At 46.9% G+C, this 22,910-nt stretch overlaps 1 protein-coding gene across 2 annotated transcripts in view; it reads left to right on the forward strand.

The window, feature by feature from the left end:
- Sfxn5 (sideroflexin 5) overlaps nt 1–22,910 on the forward strand; it is a 117,286-nt gene that overhangs the window by 1,369 nt on the left and 93,007 nt on the right. For both annotated transcript variants that reach the window (XM_041639763.1, XM_041639755.1), the window contains exon 2: nt 12,483–12,551. In XM_041639763.1, coding sequence (XP_041495697.1) covers nt 12,483–12,551 — 69 coding nt within the window. The remainder of the gene's footprint in view (nt 1–12,482; nt 12,552–22,910) is intronic.

The following is a 22,910-nucleotide window of genomic DNA, read 5'->3' on the forward strand; positions in this document are numbered from 1 at the left end:
GAAGAGGCTTAATGTCCCCGCTAGTGTAAAATGCCACCTATGGCGACGCGGTTAGGGGTGCCTGTGCCTGGCCTTAAGTGACTCTCCATTGGTCTCCACCCCCCACTGGGAAACATTTCTGTCTTTGGAACCACCACCCTGTGGTCCTATCAGACCGCCAAACTCCCCCCTGCACCCCCAGTGGGATCCTCGCAGCTTACTTTTCGGTAGTATTCCCTGTGACCCTTCAACTTTGAGAAAAGGGCTTTAGGCAGTTAGGCTTTAATGACATGCCCTGAGTAAGTGTTTCTTTCCCTGGTGTTTGGTATTTGGGTGGCACTTGGGACATCTGTTTACCCAACAGACATTTACTGGGTCACCTTTTATTGGCTCTCTGCTGGTCTATTTGCTGTGATTGTTGGTGGAGTGTGTTTGAGGAGGTTTAGTTCCTGCAGCTGTTCATGTCCCGTTACCTTGCTGAGGCCCCCACTGCTGGCAGCATCGTAGCCTGATAAGAAAGGGTGCTCGGTAGATCTGATTCACCCATGCTGAGAACTTCTCTTTCCTCCACACCTGCCCTGGCCTCTGCAAACCGCTCGGCCTACACCCATGTGCTAGGGTCATAAACCTAGATTTTTCTCCGTATTTCATAGTCCTCTCAGTCCAGTCAGAGCTGTGATCGCTTCTCCCCAACAAGTCTCATAGCTGCCCTATCCAAGGCTAAGCCAGACCCCGCCATGTATTTCTTGAGCCTCCGACAGGGCTTCCAGTCCTGCTCTGGCCCTCTTCCAGCCTTTCCCTTTTCTCTAAGGCAGAGTCCCAGCAATGCGGTCTGATCAGGTGATTCCCACACAGGAAGCATCCTTAAACACCTGCAGTGTTTTTCTCTATTTTTGAGGTACAGACTTTGTATCTGAAGGGACCTCAAGTTCTGCAATGCCCACTCCTTGACGTATGACTCCTCACTTGCACCCTTCTTTCCACCATACTGGTTGGTTTTCAGCCCTCAGACCTCTCCTGTTCCCTCCCATCCCTGGGCATCCGCTGAAACATCTCTCAACTCTTTCCCGCTCCTCCTCATCTTTACAGTATCTACAAAGAATCGTTTCCTTGAAGGATCCATGGGATCAGGGACTGTCTACCTTGTCACGTAGTCCCTCCTCCACTGTTAGGTTACCACATTGGCACAGTGTCTGGTGGCAGAAGGGTGTCACAGAGCTTTATGGATTAGTGAGACTGGGCAGTGGAGTTTGTGGAATTGAATGGAATTGACTTACAAGTCTGATTGGGGCGACTGGTCAAATTTTATTTAAACTGTCCCTTGGGAATCTTGTAAAATGGCAACACTGTTCCACTCTTCAAGAGGTAATTCTAAAGGCACGGTAGTTTGTTACATACATTCTGAGTGAGCAGGGTCCTTCAGGGGCTGGTCTCTAAACTCTGTAGCTGGGGATGACCTTGAATATCTCATCCTCACATCTCTACTTTCTTGTCTGGGCCCAGCCATCTTTGTCTGGGTCCTGGGTCCTGTTCTCAGTCTTTGGCACACAGTAGGTATCTACTACTGTAGTAGCCTGCACTGGCCTGACAGATGTCCATAAACCATGGTCCGTTCCCAGAGCCCACTCAAGGAGCACTCGGATCCCCATCTAGTCTCTCTCAGCTCCTCATCCCTCACAGAGTCTCTGTAGCTCACAAGACTTAAACTTACCACCCAGTCAAGGATGACCCTGAACTTCTGATCCTCTTGCCTCCACCTCTGATTAATGCAGGGGTTACAGGCATTCAACACCACACCTTGTTTTATGGGGTCCTAGGGGCCAAGCCCAAGGCCTTGTGCATGCTAGGCAAACATGCTACCAACCAAGCTACAGCTCTAGTCTGAGTGCTTTTTGTAGGACTGGGGACTGAGGTCTTCCTTTCTCTCTGGAAGCCCTTCTCTCCCTGCTCAGGGTTCTCTCTATGAAGGTAGTGGGAGGGGCAGCAATGAGCAGGATCAGAGCAGAGAAAGGGGAATGGATGGGTTTTGTCCATGGCTGCTTTTCTCTCTGTAAGATGATGATGGTGGCCAAACACCCCCTCCCCCCTCTGCATATTGGCTTATGAAAATTTTACAGCTCTTTGTGACAGGTACAAGGTCCTCTAATTCCAGGCGAGAGTTGCAGTTCACAGATTTGGTGACTTCTCAGACAGCTGAGCTCCAGAGTCCAGGCGTATTTACTGTCAGCTATTTTTTTAAGGTGGGGGGGTGTGTGAATTAATGTTTTATGACCTTTTAAAGCAAACACAAAGGAGATCCAATGAGGAGGTCAGCACTTTGCATGGCTGCAGTCCTGGGGCAGGCTGAAGGTACTTGTATCAGGGAGATCAGCTTATGTCAGTGTTCCTTATTCTGGAGGGTTTCAACCACAGAACCAGAGCCTTTCATCTTCTAACCCTTGGCTGCCCATCATTCAGCGTCAGCTTTGCCAGTTTAAGGCCAAGCTATTTCTCCTGTGTTCTTCCCTGCTCACAGGCAATGTATTGCTTTGATGCAAACCTGAACATCCCGCTGTTTCAGTTACTAACCGGTCAGGGGGCAGATCTAAAAATAAAGATTTCTGTATGTTTGTGTGTGCATTTGTGTTCCCCCGTGTGTGGAGACCAGAGGAGAACTTCAGCTGTAGTTCCCCAGGTATCACACCCAGTTTGGTTTGTTTTACAAACTTAAAAAAGAAAGAAAGAAATGCTTTTAGGTTAACAGAAGTTTGAACAAGGAATTCCCAAACTACTCTTACACAAGGTTCTTTATTATTTCACAGAGGCAAGGTACATTTGTCAAAAGTAAAAAAATCAAAATTGGTGTCTGGAGAGATGGTATAGCAGTTAGGGATGCTTGCTGGTCTTGCAGAGGACCCACGTCCAGTTCCTAGCATGCATGTTAGGTAGGTGGCTCACATAGCCTGTAACTTCAGCTCCAGGGGATCTGACACCCTTTTCTGGTGCCTATGGGCATCCACGCATGTGTGGCACACAAAGAATTAAATAAATATGTGGGTGAGGTGGTACTTGTCTTTAATCCCATCACTCTAGAGGCAGGTAGAGCTCTTTGAGTTTGTGGTCAGTCTGTCTATGTAATGAGTTCCAGATCATCCAGGACGAGGTGTCTCACGAAAATGGGTGGGGGCTGTGGAGAACCAAGGTTTGATTCCCAGCATTCCCCTGGTGGCTGACAACTATCTCCAGGTAATTTGGTGTCCTCTTCTGACCTCTGCCAGCACCAGACACACATGTGAACATACACAATATCCAGGCAAAATATTCATACACATAAAGTAAAAGTAAAGCCAAGCATAGTGGTGCGTGCCTTTGATCCTAACACTCTGGAGGCAGAGGCAGGCAGATCTCTGTGAGTTTGAGGCCAGTCTGGGCTACAAAGTGAGTTCCAGAACAATCAGGGCTGTTACACAGAGAAACCCTGTCTTGAAACTGCTTCCTGCCAAAAGTAAAAATTAAAAAGAAACAAATTCAAAACCAAAAATCTATTTAATGTGTGAATAATAAAAAAATAAATAAAAATCAGCACACTCCAGACTGAATTGTACTATTTATTATTTATTTATTTAGAACAGGATTTTGCTGTGTAGCTTTAGAGCCTGTCTTGGCACTCACTCTGTAGACCAGGCTGGTCTTGAACTCACAGAGATCCACCTGCCTCTGCCTCCTGAGTGCTGAGATTAAAGGCATGTGCCACCACTGCCCGGTCGTACTTTTTATTTTTTATGTTAATGTCTCTTTTCATTTCTAGGGTTCCAGAGTGCTTTTGGGTTGCATATCTTTTTAGTATCCTTTGGTCTGAGTTTCTCAGACTTTTCTTCTGTTTTTACCTTGACTGTGTTGGGAAGAACTGGGATATTTTGTAGAATATCTTTTGTTTGGGTATACCTAGTGCATTCCACACGGATAGAGAGATAGAGCCTCAGGCTTTGAAGGAAACGTGTTCCAGGAGCAAGTGTTCTTCACATTGCAGCTTGTTATAGGGATTTGAAAACTGGGGGCTGGAAAGGTGGCTCAGCAGTTTAGAGTGCATACAAATGATCCTTCCAGAGGACCCGAGTTCAGGTGGCTCAGTGGTTACCACCACCCTCGTCAGGGGCCGGCCTGTAGCTGCAGCTCCGCAGGATCTAATGCCCGCCCTCTTCTGGTTTCCAGAGCAACACCACACACACAAATTTAAAAAATTAAATCTTTAAAAAATTAATAAAAATTAGTGTTAACATCAGCCTCCCCCTACTCTTTATTTTTTATTTTTTTATTTTTTTGAGACAGGATTTCTGTGTAGTTCTGGTTGTCCTGGAATTCACTCTGTAGACCAAACTGGTCTCAGAGATCTGCTTGCCTCTGCCTCCTGAGTGCTGGGATTACACTGTCACTACCACCCAGCTTTTTTTTTCTTTTTTTTTTTTTTGGACAAGGTTTTATGTAGCACAGGCTGGCTTTGCTTATGACTGAGAATGACTTTGACTGAACTCCTGATCCTCCTGCCTTTATCTCCCAGGACTGAGGTTACAGGCATGTGCCATCAACACCACACTTATTATTATTATTATTATTATTATTATTATTATTATTATATTGAGACAGGGTTTCTCTGTGTAGATTTGGAGCCTGTCCTGGAACTCACTCTGTAGAGCAGGCTGGCCTCAAACTCATAGGGATCCACTTGCCTCTGCCTCCTGAGTGCTGGGATTAAAGGCATACACCTTCACTGCCTGACCTATTCTTTTTTTATAAAAAAATGTTTTAATATTTTATTTATGTTTGTGTGTTTATATTCACACAAGTGTACAGGTGTCCTTTGGAACTGGAGTTACAGACAGTTCATTGCAAGCTGCCTGACATGGGGTCTGGGGACAGAACTCAGATCCTTTGGAAGATCGGCAAAAGCTTCTAACTATAAACTATCTCTCCAGTCTCTCATTATTTTTATTTTCTTTTCTATTTTAAAAGACTTATTTTATTTTCTGTATATGAGTGTTTGCTTGCATGTTTGTCTGTGCACCGTGTGCATGCCTGGTGCCACTGGAGTCAGAAGAGGTTGTCAGATCCCTGGAACTGGAGTTACCAATAGTTGTGAACCACCATGTGGGTACTGGGGTTTGAACCTGGGTCCTCTGCAAGAGCAACAGTGCTGTGACCACCGAGTCTAGTTGGGGCATTTCTTTGGGGTCATCTGCCAGCAGCCACACCCTTAAAGGACATGGCTCTCCATCCCCCGCAGTTATCAGCTGCTTGTAGCTCCTTTTTAAGGGTGAGGCCTCATGAGTCCCTCCTCCACCCATGCTGGGATGTTGACTGGCGTGGTCTTGCATGTTCACGAGTGTGACAGCCATGTATCTTGAGGACGGTATTTCACGCATTCCGCTCCATCCATGGAGCTCCTACATTCTTCTCCAGCCCCTTCGTATGTTCCCTCCTCCTTTCCTTCACCCCCCGCCCCATTCTTTCCTTCAGACTCAGATACTGATTTGGCAGGTTAGGGCCCAGAACAGGAAATAAGCACACAGGCCTCTTCCTGTTTGTCTTTCCACCTATGCGGAATTACAGTTGTTGGTTTGTTTACCCCCCCCCCCCATGTCTGTCTTTTATTTTGTCTTTTTTTATGTGAATGGATGTTTTGCCTGCATGTATATCTTTGCGCCATGTTTGTGCCTAGTACTCATGGAGGCTGGAGGAGGACATCAGATCCTTTGGGACTGGAGTTATAGATAGTTGTGATTTGCCGTGTTGGTGCTGGGAATCAAACCCAGGTCTTCTGAAAGAACAGCCGGTGCTCTTAACCACTGAACCATCTCTCCAGCCTGGTGCGTTCAGTTCTTTAATGCTCTTGCTCCTTCAGAATCTTACTTGCCTGTTCAGATGCCTGGGGGGGGGGGGGGGGGGCGGGTCAAGCATATGCTGAACCAGCAGGCCAGGCTGCCTGTGGGATTCGGAGAGACTTCGGGTGGCAGAGAACACCCATCACATCAAAGTTGAGAGGTTGATGCAGGCTGAATCGTGTGGCTGTGAGCCTGCTTCTCATTTAGTTTGCTTGGAATGAACTTCTAGAATCCTTCCATGAGCTGACTGTTGCCAAAGTAGCTTTTGGGGGTTGTGTTGAGGAGGGGACTCAACAATTCCCCAGAGCACTGGGTAAATATCATTTTTAAAAGATGTACCTTTTAATTATGAGTGTGCATATACTTGCACATGCCAGTATAAGTTCCCCAAAGGGCCAGAAAAGGGCATCCAATCCCCTGGATCTGGAGTTATTGGTAGTTTTGAGGCATTCAGTGTGAGTGCTGGGAACCAAACTCAGGTTTTCACTCAAACTTTGAGCCGTCTCTCTAGCCCCTGGGTAGGTATCCAATAGATGCTGGTGTCTGAAGCCCACCCCAGAGAAGTGGAATCAGCCCTGGAGATCTGGCCTGCCGGGGAAGTCCCAGGTCGTCCCTGGTGCTGATGCAGTGCAGGTGCCTCTGCTGCTAATAGACTCGGTGAAGGGTCGTGCCGATGCCCACTAGCTTGACCCTGTGCAAATCCTTCCTGAAGAAGGGTGATTTAGAATCTGGGACCAGGGTGAGCAGGTCTCTCAGGCAATTTCTAGGCTGTACCTGGGAATGGGGGTAGCTTGGGGCTGCAGGGGGCGGGTGCTACCCACAGTGAGCTGACTCATCTCGCTTGTGAAGAGAAAGGGAAGGAATTGGTTTCATTGACTCATTCTTCCAGTAAAGAAGAAAACTGCCCGGTGTGGTTGAGCAAAGATGGGGCTGAATGGGGCCGGTGGAGGAGGAGATGACTATACATTTTTAAGTACTGAGAAAGTAAAATGAAGTCAGACTGGGAAAGTAAAAACCACGTTCCATTCAACAGACAGAGAGGGACAGACATAGCTAAAATGGTTTTTTGTTTTGTTTTGTTTTTTTCTGCAGGGAAACAATGTTTTTTGTTTGTTTGGGGTGTTTTGAGACAGGGTTTCTTTATGTGAAGCTCTGGCTGACCTGAAACTTTCCCTGTAGACCAGGCTGGCCTCAAACTCACAAAGATCTGCCTGCCTCTGCCTCCCATATACTGGGATTAAGTGCCTATGCTACCCGTGGCTGGAAACAATGTTTTTTGACAAAACTCAGAAACACTATTTATAATAAGAACTGATACCAGCTACTAAGTACTGAAGCTGCTCAGTCCTGCTTCTCCGTTTTTCCTCTCTCTGTTTGTATGTGGTTGGCGTGTATGTGTATGTATGTTCTGCATGTTTCTGCGTGTATGTCTGTGTGCATACACACGTGTGAACCTGCAGTAGAGACCTGAGGTTGATGCCAAGAACCATTCTCTACCATTCTCCCATCTTACTCTTTGAGCTAGGGTTTCTCAGTCAAATCACCTTGCTTTGGGATCCCTCATCTTTGCTTTCCAAGGCTGGAGTTATATGTGGACCACCATGCTTACCTAGCATACATGCCTGAAGGCAAGTGTCCTCCTGCCGATCCATCTCCCAATCCCCAAGAAACTCCATTCCCTGAGATCATGATGACCGTAGCCGGAAGTTGGCTGTTTTAGTACTGTCAGCAAAAATCAAACATGCAGAGCTGGACAGATGACTCAACAGTTAAGAGTGCTTGCCGCTCTTGTGGAGGACCCAACTTAACTTCCCAGCACCCACATGGCCCCTTACAACCGCCTGAACTCCAGTTTCAGGGTTTCTCTGTGGAGCTCTGGCTACAGAGAGTCCAATACCCTCTGGCCTCTTTACGCATCTGCACACATGTGGTGCCCATAAATTCATGCAAGCACACAGATATACGCATAAGTGAACACACACACATATATATACTTAAAAAAGACCAAGGCATGCACATTTTCCTTTTGTGTCTCTCCTGTGATAGGTAAGCATTCTACCACTGGATACAGGTCCTCAGCCCGGCCTATTTTGATTTTATTTATTTATTTTCTCACAGCACTAGGGGTCGAATCCTGAGCCTTAGCCATGCTATGCTCTACCACTTAGCTACATCCCTAGCTCCCACATATACTTCTGATTGGCAGATCCAAGCCACTCTGCTTCATAATCACCCCAAGCATCTAGTGTCATGGTGTTTCTGGTCTCAAGACTGAACACTGACCTTAACTTTGCAGTTTTCATGGAAACAACACCCTGTGATCTGCCTCAGTCTGGACTTAAGTCAGTTCTTGTCCTGGTAACCTGGCATTGTTTCTATCTTCGCACACCATTAGCAGGCCTTCTGTGCTGAATATTCCTGTCTTTTTTTGGCAGACTCCCTACCGTTCCCTTGCTGTATAGTCCCGTTGTTGCAGTGAGTCAGGAAGACTGCTAGACTCAAGGGCAGGCCTCTGGGAGACCAGGCTGTGTGCTTAGCATCCCAACTCATGGTGCCTTTTATGAGCCTCTATTTCTAAGCGCTTATTGAAAAGATCTAGAAAGGCCTTTACATATCTCAAATGTAATTGATCATTACAGGATTTTTATCTTCTCCGTGACGGTTACATGCTTCTTGCTCTCATTACCCTGGTCAATGGCCTTAGACTGTAGCTGGAACACTAGGCATCCCATGGGTTCCTCCCTCTCCGGTGGCCAGCGAGCTTGACTCTCTTCTAGCTGCTGGCACAGCGTGGAGCACACAGTAGGTGTTCAACAGTGGATAAAAATCTGGGGATGGTGTGGGACTCCCCTCTGTATGCTATGATTATATTTTGTTGCCATGGGTTATTAAAGGCCAATGGCTTAGAGTAAAGCCAGGCAGGAAATCCTAACAGAGTTACAGAGAGAAAGTAGGCAGAATCAGAGCGATGTCATATAGCTGCTGAAGGAGAAAGCCATCAGATGCCAGCCAGAACCTTACCAGTAGGGCACAGCCTCATGGAGATACAAAGATGTATAGAAATGGGGTTAATTTAAGATGTAAGAGTTAGTTAATAAGAAGCCTGAGCTAAAGGCCAAAGAGTGTTGCAATTAATATAGTTTCTGTGTGATTATTTGGGTCTGAGCAGTCGGGAAATGAATGAGCAGTCTGCTTCGACATGGGTATTGATTTTTTGACCACAGTCTTTCCCGTGGGCTCAGTGACCTTTGCCACCTCTGGACCATAGCCCGTAGCTCCTTGCACATGTCTCCTGCTTCACCCCAGTCGGGAAGAAACCAGAAGAGATCTGGGTGTTTCCGGTGTGCTCTGTGATGTCTTCTTTGAGCTCTGGTCAGGGTGTTTGTTGTTGGTTGTTGTCTGCAGTCAGTTCTTGATGGCTCTCAGCAACTGCAAGCCTGCACCGTGTACTTTTCCCAGGCCTGGCTCAGCAGCCATCTGCAGAGGTCTGCAGAGCAAATACTTCATTTGGGACCTTCCCCCCATTCCCTACACACACACAGTGGCTGTGGTAGGGAGGAACGGGCGACCTTTGGACGTTGAGACAGGATCAAGACAGACCTCAGGGTGACTCAGCAGGTAGAAGTGTCATCTGGGGTGTCCTCCAGAAGTCACATCACTCGGGCCATGCCCTTCTCACCTGCACCCGCCCTCATCCGCATCTCCCTCAGCCTGATATTCTTTCTAATCCTGCCTTCATGTGGAAGCTGCGCTCTGCCACCATCCCTTCAGGAAGCCTCAAGACTGTTGGTTGCTTACCAGTCACATTCGCTGTATGTCGGGTCTGTCTGGGAAGCCAGCAACCAAAGAGCGAGAAGAGGGAGCACCTGAGCGCCGGCCCAGTCTCCTCGAGCGTGCCATCATGTGTGTCTATCACTGGTAGGAGAGATGGCGAGGTGCTTAAGAGCATGTGCTGTTCTCGTCAAGGACCAGAGTTGTTCTGTTCTTAGCACTACATTGTGGCACTAGGCATGCACATGGTACACATATGCACAGGCAAAGCACTTGTACACATAAAATAAAATAAATAATTTTTAAAAAAGAAAAATGCATTATTTAGCTTACCAGCTTGTACTTTATTTCCATTAAAACAGAATATTACCTTTTTCTTTTTTTTGAGGCAGGGTCAAACTATGTAGCCCTGATTGGCCTAAAACTTCTTGTGTAGACCAGGCTAACCTCAAGCCACTCCCAGTGCTGGGATTAGAGGTGCGCCCCACCACACCAGCTCATCTGTAGTCTATTTCAGTGACCTTCTAGTTCAACAAGGGGCGCTTGAGCCACCCTTGTCTAGAGGTGACCAGAGAATCTAGAAACACAGTAGAGCAGATGCCACTGTCAAGGGCGTCTTCAATCTGGAAGGGAACAAAGCAGTAGCACCTGCTTGTGGGGTCGTGTGGTTGCCCTGCGCAGTTAGGTATTTTCTTTTTATCCCAGCTGCCTGAGGATAGGTCACATTCATTCCCCGCTTCGCGCTAGAACTCTGATCACTGTGCTCAGGACACTTGACTTGAATACAGCATTTTTTTTATTATTATAGTATTTTTTTATGTATATGGGTGCTTTTGTGCATGTATGTCTGCATTGTTGGATTCCCTGGAACTGGGGTTATGGATAGTTGTGAGCCACCGTGTGGGTTCTGGGAACTGCATCCAAGTCCTCTGCAAGGGCAACAAGTGACCTCTGAGCCATCTTTCCAGCCACATTACCACTTTCTAAAACCACAAAATATATTAGTTTCATCTTATCCCTTCTCTGTCCCAGCCCTGAAATAAGCCACTTCCTGGGAGAAACCTTGTTTTTTTAGAGGCTGGATGTCATTGGGCCTTTTGTTCATCTTTTTGTATCTCTGTGTCTTGGTAGAGTACTTGCTTAGCATGCCTGATGCCCTGGATTTGATCCCAGTGCCACAAAAAAGAATCCATCCTTCTCTGTCTCCTTCCTTATTAAGTTGGGCCCTCACTGCTGAATGCATTTTATGAAATCAAAATCATTTTTTATATCGTAACTGTCGCTTGAACACACGAGTTGACATGGTGTTCACACTTACAAACCGTCGTCAGTCCATTCATGGACAGTGCAGTGGGGGCTCCCCTTGTATTCTTAGGGATGAAATTTTGCCAGGATGGTATGAATGAACATCGTGTGTGTGTGTCTCAAGTGGAGACTAGTTTCAGCCCCTCGGGCTGTGGGAGGTTAGGAAAGAGCATCTCTGACTTAAGATGGTGCTGAGGCTTAGTCTGGTCTCTGTTCTGTCCATCTGTCTGGGATGGAAGTCGCTGTGGAGGAGCTGCCCCGTGCAGGCATGGCGGGTGGGCAAGAAATGGAAGTAGAGACTAGGCTTGGAATGAGACCCTTGACATCCCTCAGGGACCTTGCAGGGTCTTTCCTGGGAAGAGCGAGGGCTGAAGTCACTGCAGTGCCCTGGGAAGCCCTGAGGGGGTGAGTGGGGCAGTCCTGTTTCCTTCTCAGTGCAGAGAGTGGTACTTGGAGAGCCGTGCTCTGCGGAGGACTTTGGGGCCAAGCCCAGAGCGCAGTGAGGCATGAAGCCCCCAGCGCTTGCATCTTGCCCCTTCATCCTTGAGCCAACACCTTCTCTTTTCCCTCTGAGCCCGGTCTTGCCCTATTGGCTCTGTCCTCAGGCAGAAGGCCCAGCAGCCCTGTTGCTTGGTTCCCTTTCACTGTGTTTGAATGCCTGTGGCCTGCTTACAACAAAGCCCTCCTTTTCCAGGGCCCCTGCTCCTGGGCAAGCCTGCTCTCCTGTCCCGCACTTCACTGTGGCAACAGGGCAAAGAGCTGAAGGAGGGTCTGGGCTGTGAGCTGGGACTGCCATACTTGGGCTCTGCCTGTGGGAGCTGCTCTCTGGAGGCAGAGCAGAACCTTCCAGGCAAGCTCTCTCTGGAGTTCCTGAGTGAGGAAGGTGCCCGTGTACCTAGGGGCGCTTGAGTGTTACAGAAGTGCCCAGACTAGATCTTGGAACAGTGGGAGGGAGGGGAAACATGGGGGACACTTGGAGGAAAGGTTGGAGAAGTCATGAGATATATATATTAAAAGATATGTGTCTGTGTGTATCTGTGCCCATGAATGCAGCTACCCACAGAGGCTGGAAGAGGACATTGGATCCCCTTGGTCTTAAGTTATAGGCAGTTGTGAGCTACCTGATGTGGGTGCTGGAACTAAATTCAGGTGCTCTGAAGAGCAGCAAGTGCTCTTAATGCTCTTAATGGCTGAGTCATTTCTTTAGCCCCAGTCATGATCGATCTCTCTCTCTCTCTCTCTCTCTCTCTCTCTCTCTCTCTCTCTCTCTCTCGCCCTGGCTATCCTGAATATTACTCTGTAGACTAGGCTGGCCTCAAACTCACAGAGATCTGTCTGCTTCTGCCTTCTGAATGCTGGGACTAAAGGAGTACGCCATCACACCTGACATCATGCTGTATCTTAATGCTCTCTCTGTGTTGATTTTAGGAAGCTCCCAGCCCTGGGAGGAGGACTGAGGCCTTGGTGGCCTCCATCACCCACGTGGGGGAATCCTGGGTACTGTGGTTGAGGCCATCAGTGTCCTGAGCTTGGGTACAGCCTCTGACCTCCTCTCCTTTCCTTCCGCAGACATCCTTCTACGGTCGCTTCCGGCACTTCTTGGATATCATTGACCCTCGGACACTCTTTGTCAGCGAGGTGAGTCACAGCTGGCACTCAGTGGAGGCCCCTGGCCTTTGTGTCTTGTCACTCTGGAATGTGTGGGTCCTCAGAACGGATGAGGAGGTGAAGAGGGTAAGGAAGTTCAAGGTAAAAGGAAAGTCATCCATCTCTGTATTTGTCTAGCTCAGTCAATCAAGAGGGCGTTCCTACTCGTGCCGAAAGCCTTCTCCCATGATTCCATTGGTGCTCACTGTACTCTTTTGAGAGAAACAGCATTTATGTTTTTGAAAACCTCAATGATGTTACCAATTATGTAAATTATATACCCAGTACAAAAGTTCAAACTGGGCTCAAGGTGGGGCTCAGCGATATAGTGTTTGCCTATGTGTGCAAGACCCTGGATTAGATCCCCAGCATGGCAGGAAAGGGGTATCAAGCAGTCTAGATGTGGTTAGCAGAGCAAAAGGTAGGTACCTTTCGTTATCCTCCGTGCTCAGTTCCAGTCTCTCTGAGGCCACCGTTGTGCATGGCTTTTAATATCGAGTTTATTATGGCATTGTGTGCCTTTAAAGTTGTGCAGGTCAGTATATCCCATCAGTGAGTTGCAGCCCAATGAAAGATCCTGTTTTAAAGGAGGTAGATGGCAAGCCCAAGGATGACCTGAGGTTGTCTTCTGGCCTCCACCTGGACACACACACACATGCATACAAACACATGTGCAACTACACACACAGGAACATCATATACACACACATTAAAAAAAAAAAAGCCAAGTGCAGTGGCCTTCCTGTGTAAGCTGGGGAGGTGGAGACAGGAGGATCGCTGTGGTGTTTACCAGTGCAGTAACATGGATGAGTTCCCGCTCAGTGAAACACTTGCCTCTAAACAATAAGGTGGAAGCCAACTGAGGAAGGCACCCAATGTTAACCAAGCTCTGGCCTCCACATGCACAATGCACACGCGAGCACACATGGTGTACTTGTATATGTGCAGGTGCACACTTGTACATGCATAAGAGTGTAAAGCATTCCTGTCATCTTTTTGCTTGTTGGTTGGTTGGTTCGTTTTGTTTTTTGAGACAGAGTCTCTCTGTAGCTTTTGGAGCCTGCCCTGGAACTTGCTCTTGTAGACCAGGCTGGCCTCAGACTCTCAGAGATCTGCCTGCCTCTGCCTCCAGAGTGCTGCGATTAAAGGCGTGCACCACCACTGCCTGGCACATTTCTGTCATCTTAACAGCTGGCTGTGCTTTGTTGCAGCCAGTCCCCTCTGTCCCCAGCTCCCACCAGCTTCTCATCTCGTTTGCTGTTTCTAGACTGTAGCGTGTTAATGGAATCCCACAGCTTCACGTGTTGCTGTGTCTGTCAGCCAGTCATCTCGTATTGCTGAGAAGTGTCCCACTGAGTAAATGTTCACGGATTTGTTTGTCCATTGACTTGTTTGTGGACATTTGGACCATCCCCAGTGTTTGGCTACTATGAATAAAGTTGCTATGAACATCCTTTGTGTGAATGTATGCTTTCTTTGTTCTTTCTCTCTCTTTTGTTTTTGAGAGGAGGTCTCATGATGTAGCCCTGGCTGTGTTGTAACCAGGTTGATCTTACAAGATGGCTAGCTCGTAAGGCAAGTGTGGAAAATAGATATTTAACTTCTCGGGGGACTATCACAGGGCTTTTCAAAGTGGCTTTCCGTATGACATTCCCATCAGCGACGTTGAGACTTTGAATGGCTGCACTTCCACACATGATGCTTGCTATTATCTCTTCATCTTATCCAAAAGGCTGAGAAGCATTCAGTATTATTAAATTGAAAAATAATTCTTTGCAAGGGCAGCTTAAGAAGTGTGTCTTTTCGTATGAGTTTGGGAAATGGATGTGGGAATTCATATTCATATGAGATAGCACTCGTTTATTAGACATATGCTGAACAAGACATAAGGCCTGGATATTTATCTATCTGGTTTGATTGGCCCTAAAGGCCAAGTCCACTGCACACCTAGGCTTTGTCTGGTTTCCTGTAATGGAGGTGATTGCATAAACATTTGGAAGAGCACCAAACTTGAAAAGAAAACCCACTCTTCTGGCTCAGTAATATTTTATCCTAAAAAGTTCTATGACTGATTGTCTTAGTTAGGGTTCTATTCCTGTGAGGAGACACCATGACCACAGCAACTGTTGTAAAGGAAAGCCATTCATTGGGGGCACCTTACAGTTTGGGGGTTTGGTCCATTATCCTCATGGTGGTGCCATGGTGGCATGCAGACAGACATGGCACTGGAGAAGGAGCTGAGAGTTCTGCATCTTGATCTGCAGGCAGCAGAAGTGACTGTGTGCTGCTCAGAACAAAAACCTCAAAGCCCACGCCCACAGTGACACATCACCTTGTCCAAACCCAGATGCAGTCATAGTTCTGAAATCCCAACAGAAATGCCACTAGCTTGGTGAGGAGTCTATGGGGGCTAGTGCTTAACTTAAGGCTGGAGATGTCGGTGGCGTTGGTGGTCTGGCGGGGAATGGGTTAGGGGACTTGGGAGCTCCTTCATTGCTCCTCTGCTGGCCATGAGCAGGGAGGTTTTGGGAACAGAGGAGGTGCTACAGGACCCGATGCCCTCTTACTAGGAGCTCACGTCCCTCCTCCAGGGGGCCCTCTTCCAGGGGGCCCTCCTCTCTCCTCCAGGGGGCCCTCCTCCCTCCTCCACTCAGCATTTCATTTGCTGTTGTCCTTCATCATCTACATCTTGCTTCGAATCTTGCCTTTTTGCTATTTTTGCTTATTTTGATTTTCTTCTTTTTCTAAAACAAGGTCTTGTTATTTAGTCTAGGCTAACCTGGAACTCACTCTCTACTCCTCCTGCCTCCACTTCCTAAATGCAGGGATTACCGGCATGCACTGCCACGCCCAGTGGAACACTTACATTTGAAAGACCACAACCTACTTATACGTTACCAACCCATTTAGGGCTGATTTCTTGTATTAATTAATAATAACCAAACCACACACCTCCCTTTCCCATTAGCAGTTAAAATGTCAAAGCAACTCAAACACTTACTAATTAGAAGTTAACCCAGGTAATAGCAATTTTCAAATGTTCAAACGGCACACAAACTCTATCCTTGTAGAGCTCTGATAGGCTTCCAGTAGGGGATCTGCCTTTCCCGTCACTGCCGCAGCAGCGTGGGGGACTGTCTCCAGGAGCACATGCCAGCCTCTTGGGAAGTTAGTATTCTCAGAAAATCTTGAATCCCTCCCTCCCAAGTCTGCAAGGGTCCTGCGTGGACCTCCAGGCCAGCAAGACAGCAGTCTCAACCCTCACCAGAAGCAAAGGTAGTGATAGGAAAGAGTCTCTAACTTTAGTGTGCTTGGCTGGGCTGCGGGACATATGGCATGCCAGGTCCCCCGTAGACTAGAACTCACGTCTAAAGGACCCTGTGACTGGTGTCCAGAAGGGAAAGTGGGGTGTGACTGCTTGGTTGGAGATCTGAGGGTAGGAGGACAGTAGAGGACACGAGAAGGAGGCTGTGCACAATGAAGGTCCCCAGCGAGGGAATGATCCCAGACAGCTTGGGCCACCTGCAGTCCCAGATCTGAGGCAGTCTTGGAGTCTGTGGATAGGATCGTCTTCAGAAGGTTTTGCAGCTGTTGGCTTGCAATTTATAACTGGCCAAGCTTTAAAAAGATTCCAACCCTTGTATGTGTAATGAGGCAGAGGCAATTTTATCCACCGTAATTTCTCTTAGGAAGAAGGCTGTCTTTGTTCTCAGAATGCCTTGAACAAGGCTTCAGAGGAGGAGGAGGTGGCTCTGCTTGACAGCGGGAAAGAATTGTGTGCTTGATTCTAAAAGGGGAGAGGTGGGGGATGGAAGGAGAGGCCCAAACTGGGGAGGGGAGCAGGAAGATGGGTGAGCTTTGGAAGACTGGCATATGAGGTGCACAGTGAGATGCGGCTGAGCTCTGATCTCATTCCGTGCTGGAAAAAGTTCTAACGCATGCAATGGTCCACTCCATGACTGCCCCAAGGAATCCTTGGTACAGTCAATATGGTTCATGAAACCGCTGCAAGAAGATTACCTAGGAGTTCGGAGGACTGAGACTTCTGTGCAGGACACAGTGCACAGCATCCAGCTCAGCAAGGGAAGCTTGCAGAAATGCAGGAGAGATGTCCCAGCTTTCCATGTGGGCTATGGAATGCAGAGACCTCTGAAGGCAGGGCTGTGCAAATGGCACCTTTGTTTTTGTTTTATTTGGGGAAAGGAAGGCAGACAGGCCATGTTAGTCTGGAACTCAGAATACAGCCAGGCTGACCTCAAAACTCATAATGTAGCTGTCTTGGGGTTTCTACTGCTGTGAAGAGACACCATGACCATGGTAACTCTTATAAGGGAAAACATTTAATTGGGGTGGCTTAAGTTTCAGAGGTTTAGTCCAGTATTGTCATGGCAGGAAGCATGACAGCATGCAAGCAGACAAGGTTCAGGAGAAGAAGCTGAGAGTTCTACATCTTGATCCACAGAAGTGAACTGTCTACCACGCTGGGCATAGCTTGAGCATAAACGAGACCTCAAAGCCCACTCCCACAGTGACATACTTCTGCCAGCAAGGCCACACCTCCTATTAGTGCCATTTCCTATAGGCCAAGCATTCAAACACGAGTCCTTGGGGGCCATAGCTATTCAGACCACTGCTGTAGCTGATGCTACCTTTGGACTCCTGTTCCTCTTGCCTCCACTTCCAAAGTGCTAAAACTGCAGACAGGTGTCTTCCCCCACCCATGCTGATTTTTGCCATTGTTATTTTGTTGTTTTGAGACAGATCTTATAATGTAGCCTTGGCTGGCTTGGAACTCACTATGTAGACCAGGCTGCCCTTGAACTCACAGAGATCTGACTGTGTCTGCCTTCTGAGTGCTGAGATTAAAGTTCTATACCACCACATTTGAGGATTTTTTTCTTTTTAAAGACAGTCTCTCATCTTGTAGCATAGGCTATCTTGGAACTCATTATGTAGCCCAGGACTGGCCTTGAACACATAATAATCCTCTTGCCTTTGCCTCCCAACATGAGACAACACACCTGGGTCTAAGTTCTTCTTAATTTTGTCTTAAGGTGGCATGAGTTGGGTATTCTTATTTCAGTCATCACTTAAAGGTTAACAAATGATCATCTTGAAAACAAAGTGCTAGCCAAATGGTGTATGTATGTATATATATATAATATATATGTTTTATATATGATATATATACATACACCATATATATGATATATATGTGTGTGTATGCATATTCAAATGTATATATGTATTTTTATGTGCATGGGGATTTTGCATGCATGCATGCCTATGTATCTCGTGTTTACCTGGTGTTTACAGAGTTAGAAAAGGGACATTAGATACTCGGAACTGGATTTACAGACCACCATGTGGGTGTTTGTAGTAATAAGAGCAGCAGGGCTGCGTCCCCAGCACCCCAGCCGCCTACATGGCTAGCTTAGCTTATGCCCCGAAATAATTACACGGAAACTGTATTCTTTTAAACACCGCTTGGCCCATTTCTATCTAGCCTCTTCTAGGCTAGCTCTCGCACCTGGACTAGCCCATTTCTTATAATCTGTGTAGCCCACGAGCTGGCTTACCAGGAATGATCTTAACCTGTGTCTGCCTGGAGTGGGAGAATCATGGCGACTCACTGACTCAGCTTCTTTCTCCCAGCATTCTGCTCTGTTTACTCCTCCCACCTATGTTTTAACCTATGAGGGCCAAGCAGTTTCTTTATTGCTTAACCAATGAAATCAACAGATTGATATATGACACTCCCACATCAGGTGTTGGAAATTGAACATGGGTTCTCTGGAAGAGAATCAAGTGCTCTTAACTGCTGAACCTTCGCTTCAGTGCCAGAAATATTAATAACACCCACTCAGTACTAATATTAATATAGTAATTCAGAATTATGCTGAGTGCAATGTAGGTTAGAATAATAACTGCAGTGGGGGGAATGGGGTGTTGGCTCATGCCTGCAATGCCAACACTTGGGAGATGGAGGCAGAAGGATCAGGGATCCAGTCTAGTCTCAGGTACATTAAATCCTGTCAAAACAAGCAGGCAAACATTGATGCTGGAGAGATGGCTCAGTTTTCTTCCAGAGGTCTCAAATTCAGTATCTAACATCCATGTGGGGAACCTATGCTCACTCCTGGTCTCTATGGGCACCCCTATACACATGCACATACACACAAAAAAGAGTAAAAAATTAAGTATAAAGCAAACAACTCCAGTTAACTGCTGGTGTTGAGACCTGGGACTGTCACTGTAGGAGAGGGAGAGGAGCCATGTGGTGCTGCTGCATTTGAACCATGGGCACTAGTGTGAAGCCAGGACTTCATACCATGTGTGTGCACACATACTTCTAACGTATTTCCCAGCTTCCTGGTTGTGCTCACTGGAAGGGTGGAGATGTGGCACACTGGCATTCAGTGCCTGGGTTCTAAAGGCCATTACACGAGAACACATAGGGCTCATTGAGAGACCGCGAATCCAGGTTTGCGGCCGGGGATCATAGGGATCAGTAAGAGACGGTGAATGCAGGTTTGCGTCAGGGAAAGTGGCTGTGGAAAACGTGAGACTGGTATGGAAGTGAGAGACGCACACAGTAACTGGAAACACTGTCCCTGTTTGGATGAATTTGGCCTTAAAAGGATGGATAGATTCTAATATCCCCGAACAGGGAGAAAACAAGTCCCTAAGGGCTGGCAGGGTGGCTCAGCAGCCAAAGCACTTGCTGTGCAAGCCTGGTGATCTGAGTTCCAGCCCTAGGTCCCAATAAAAGTGGAAGAAGTGAACCAAGTCCACACAGCTGTCTCCTGACAGCCATACATGCACTGTAGCATGTTCCACACACAATGATAATAAATAAAATTTATAAAAAGTCTACAAGTCCAGGTACACTAAATGTGGGATTAGGGGGGTTGATGGCAGACACTGTCATGTTATTTTACCCCGATATTAATAGCTTAAGGGGAAAGAATTTCTTTAGCTCATAGTGTCAGAGGCTTCGGTTCATGGTCCGTGCCTTCCTCAGTTCTGAGTTGCTGAGGAGGCTGCAGGAGCATGTGGTAGAGGCTTGCTACTGGTAGGCATCTCTGGGTCTCCGCTTATATTAGGGACAGCGTTCCCAGGCTTTGGGAATCCTCTGGAAGCAGAATGCTCACAGAAGTGCTCAGAGTGTGCTTCCCTAGTCTCCTAGGTCCTTCTGGATCTAATAAAGCTGTGGAACAACCTGGTGAACTTGTTTAAACAGCTGATTTAGATCAAGTTCACTGGGGACACTAACACTGGAAAGTAGGGGTTCTCAGAAATAGGACATTAATTTTCTCTAAGCATCTGCTGCTGGGGCTGAAGACATGGTCAGTTGGTAAGGTGTCTAGCATACAAACATGAGGACCTGAGTTTGGGTCCCCAGCACCCACATAAAGAGCTGGATGTGGTGTCATGTGTCTGTAACCCCAGTGCTGAGGAGAGGGTCCATGAGCTCAGTGGTCAGTCGCTGTGGATAGTCTGAGGGCTCCAGGTTCAGAGACCCTGTAGCAAAGTAAGGTGGGAGCAATAAAGATAACCAGAAATTGACCTCTGACCTACACATACACACACATAACTACATGTACACACATACCCATCCCACTACACATTTACACACACACACACACAAACTCATTTCTACACATATGTACACACATAAAATTTCTTTTAGAGTTGATAGTGCTTCATTTAAAAACAAAGATTAAATATATTAGAAAGAATATGATCAACATACAACCTATATATTAACAAATGCTTAAAAATTAAAAGTCATTAAATGAATTTTGGTGGAATTAGAACACTTTCTAGGAATTTTTGAAATGGCCCTAAAACATACTTTTGCCATTTTGCAGTGTGTATTTCTGTGAAGTGATGATCTCAGCATTGCTTATGAAATCAACATATCTGTCAGCTCTGAAAACTGTTGAAGATGTTCTACATTCTGTAAAGCAGACATCCAGCCAAGATTTATTGTTGATATTATTAGGTTTTGGTCTTTGGAGAAAGTTTCACTATATAACTTTGGCTGGCCTGAAATTCATTATGTAGACCAGGATGACCTAGAACTCACTCTGTAGACCAGGATGGGCTCGAACTTGCAGCAATCCTCCTGCCTCTGCCTCCTGAGTGTTGGGATCACAGCTGTGCATGCTGTGCCCCACTGAGATTTAGTTCTTTATGCAAAAATAAACATCTTCATCTCATTAGTGTGCAAATTTGCTTTCATTTTTGATAAATAGAAAAATGATATGTATATAAAATTGTTTCAGAGAAAATTTCTTTTTTAAATTAACATTTTAAACATTTTATTTTATAGGTATGGGAGTTTTGGCTGCATGTATGACTGTGTACCACACATGTGCATGTGTTTCCACAACCAGAAGAGGGCATCAGGCCTCCTGGAACTGGAGTTAGGCAGTTGTGAGTCATCACGTGGGTGCTGGGAACCAAACCTGTGTCTTCTGCAAGAGCAGGCAGGGCTCTTAAACAGTGAGCCATTTCTCCAGCCCCTCTGTTTTTCCTCTTTGAAGACTCATTCTGTGGAGCTGGGTGGGAAGCGCCCAGCTGGGCAGCACAGATGCTAAAACTACAAGTACAGAGATCATCGTGACTCCTGCACGAGGGTAACGTGCAAATTTATGAAGCATCCTATTAGGAAGGAGAAAACCACATACTTAGCCACTACATAGAAACCGTCACATGTCATGCTGTACATTTACATATGGTTTTCCATTACTGGCCTTTCAGATGGGTTCAGGTCTTTCAAAAAATAAGTTACATTTTAATTTAGTGAGTGTTTGGGGTGGTGGAGGGAGACAGAGAATATGTGTTTATGTGCCACGGTGCAAATGTGAGGTCAGAGAGCAACTTTTGGGAGTTGGTTTTGTCCTAAGGTGTGGGGCCTGGGGATTAAACTCAGGTGGTCAGATCAGGCAGGCAGTAACTGCTTCTACCTGCTGAGCCACGTCATTGGCCCTCTAATGGGACTTTTAATTTTAAATTCCCAAGGGGCTGGAAAGATGGCTCGCTATGTAAGGGTGCTTACTGAACAAGCCTGAGGACCTGGGTTTGAATTCCAGAATTTCACATAAAAAGACAGATGTGGATGTGAGCCAGGTCTGTCGGAGGTAGAGATGGGTACTCCTGGGGCTTGTTGGCCATGAGCCTCGCTCCAGGTTCAGAGAGGGACCCTGTCTAAAGGAATAATGGCAGAGAGTGATAAAGCAGGGCACCTGGTGTCTTCATCTTGTCTCTGTGCATGTACAGATGCAGTAATGCACCACACACACATGCATACACATGCACACACACACACGGCCATGTTGCAAGTCAGGTTTTTGTTTATTTGCTGGCAGTTTTGTCATACCTAGCACCTGAACATAATCGGTGCTGGGAACGGAACCCAGCTCTTCTGTGCTAGCGGCAAGTGCTCCTAACTACTGAGCTTTCTCTCTTCTGCTTTTGGTCAAAGTGTTTCTGGGACAGCGATAGAAAGGAGACCAGGACACCCTACGAGGAGGTCTGGAGACTGCTTGCAGTGCCAGTATCTCTGGCCCTAGGTCACACACACAGATCAGCCCCAGGCAAGAACCAGCTGTTGAGTTGTCAAGGCAGGAAGTGGCGTAAACCTCAGGCTTCCTACCAGCTGTAGACCCTACTGCCTACTGGTTCTCTCATGCCAGTCTCTCCTGTTTAGCTCTCACACTCTCTGCCTGGCACATCCCTACCCATTGTGTGGGCTCAATTTTTTCTTTATTGTATGTGAGTGTGTGTGTGACTTAGTTCTGGGAAAGAGTTCTCTCTTTCCACCATTCTGAGTGTTAAACTCAGCTTGCCAGACCTAGTTTTAAGTACCTTTACCTAAAACGTCATCTGACAGGCCCTGGGTTTCAGTTTTAAATGGTCGTTTAAAAAGGGGCCTTGTCTTTCTTTCTCAGTCTTCCTCTTCCTTCTCTCTTTCCCCTTCTCTCCTCTTTCTCCTCCCCCTCCCTCCCAATACTCCCTTTATCCCCCCCCACCCTCTTTCTCTTCTCCCCTCTCTCCTCCTTCTGCTCTCCCCTCTTTCCCTCTCCCAGTTTCTCCTCTGCCTCTCACTTGCCCTCAGCTCTTGGCCAGACGCTCCTGCTCCCATCTTGTCTTATCACCCTGAACAGTAGATGGTAAGGTGTCTATTCGGCATTCCGGCTTAGCTACACAGGACGCACTAGTCCAGGTTGTCTAGACAAACAAAACTAAGAGGAGGAATATATACTATACAGATGGGATTTATTATTTATAGAGTGCCCTACAGTCAGTGGCCCGATTATTCCAACAATGGCTGTCTTCCAA

This window comes from Microtus oregoni, unplaced genomic scaffold (genome assembly GCF_018167655.1).
Source record: "Microtus oregoni isolate MIOR12 unplaced genomic scaffold, Mior012 000002F_ref0000024, whole genome shotgun sequence".
Classification (NCBI taxonomy): domain Eukaryota; kingdom Metazoa; phylum Chordata; class Mammalia; order Rodentia; family Cricetidae; genus Microtus; species Microtus oregoni.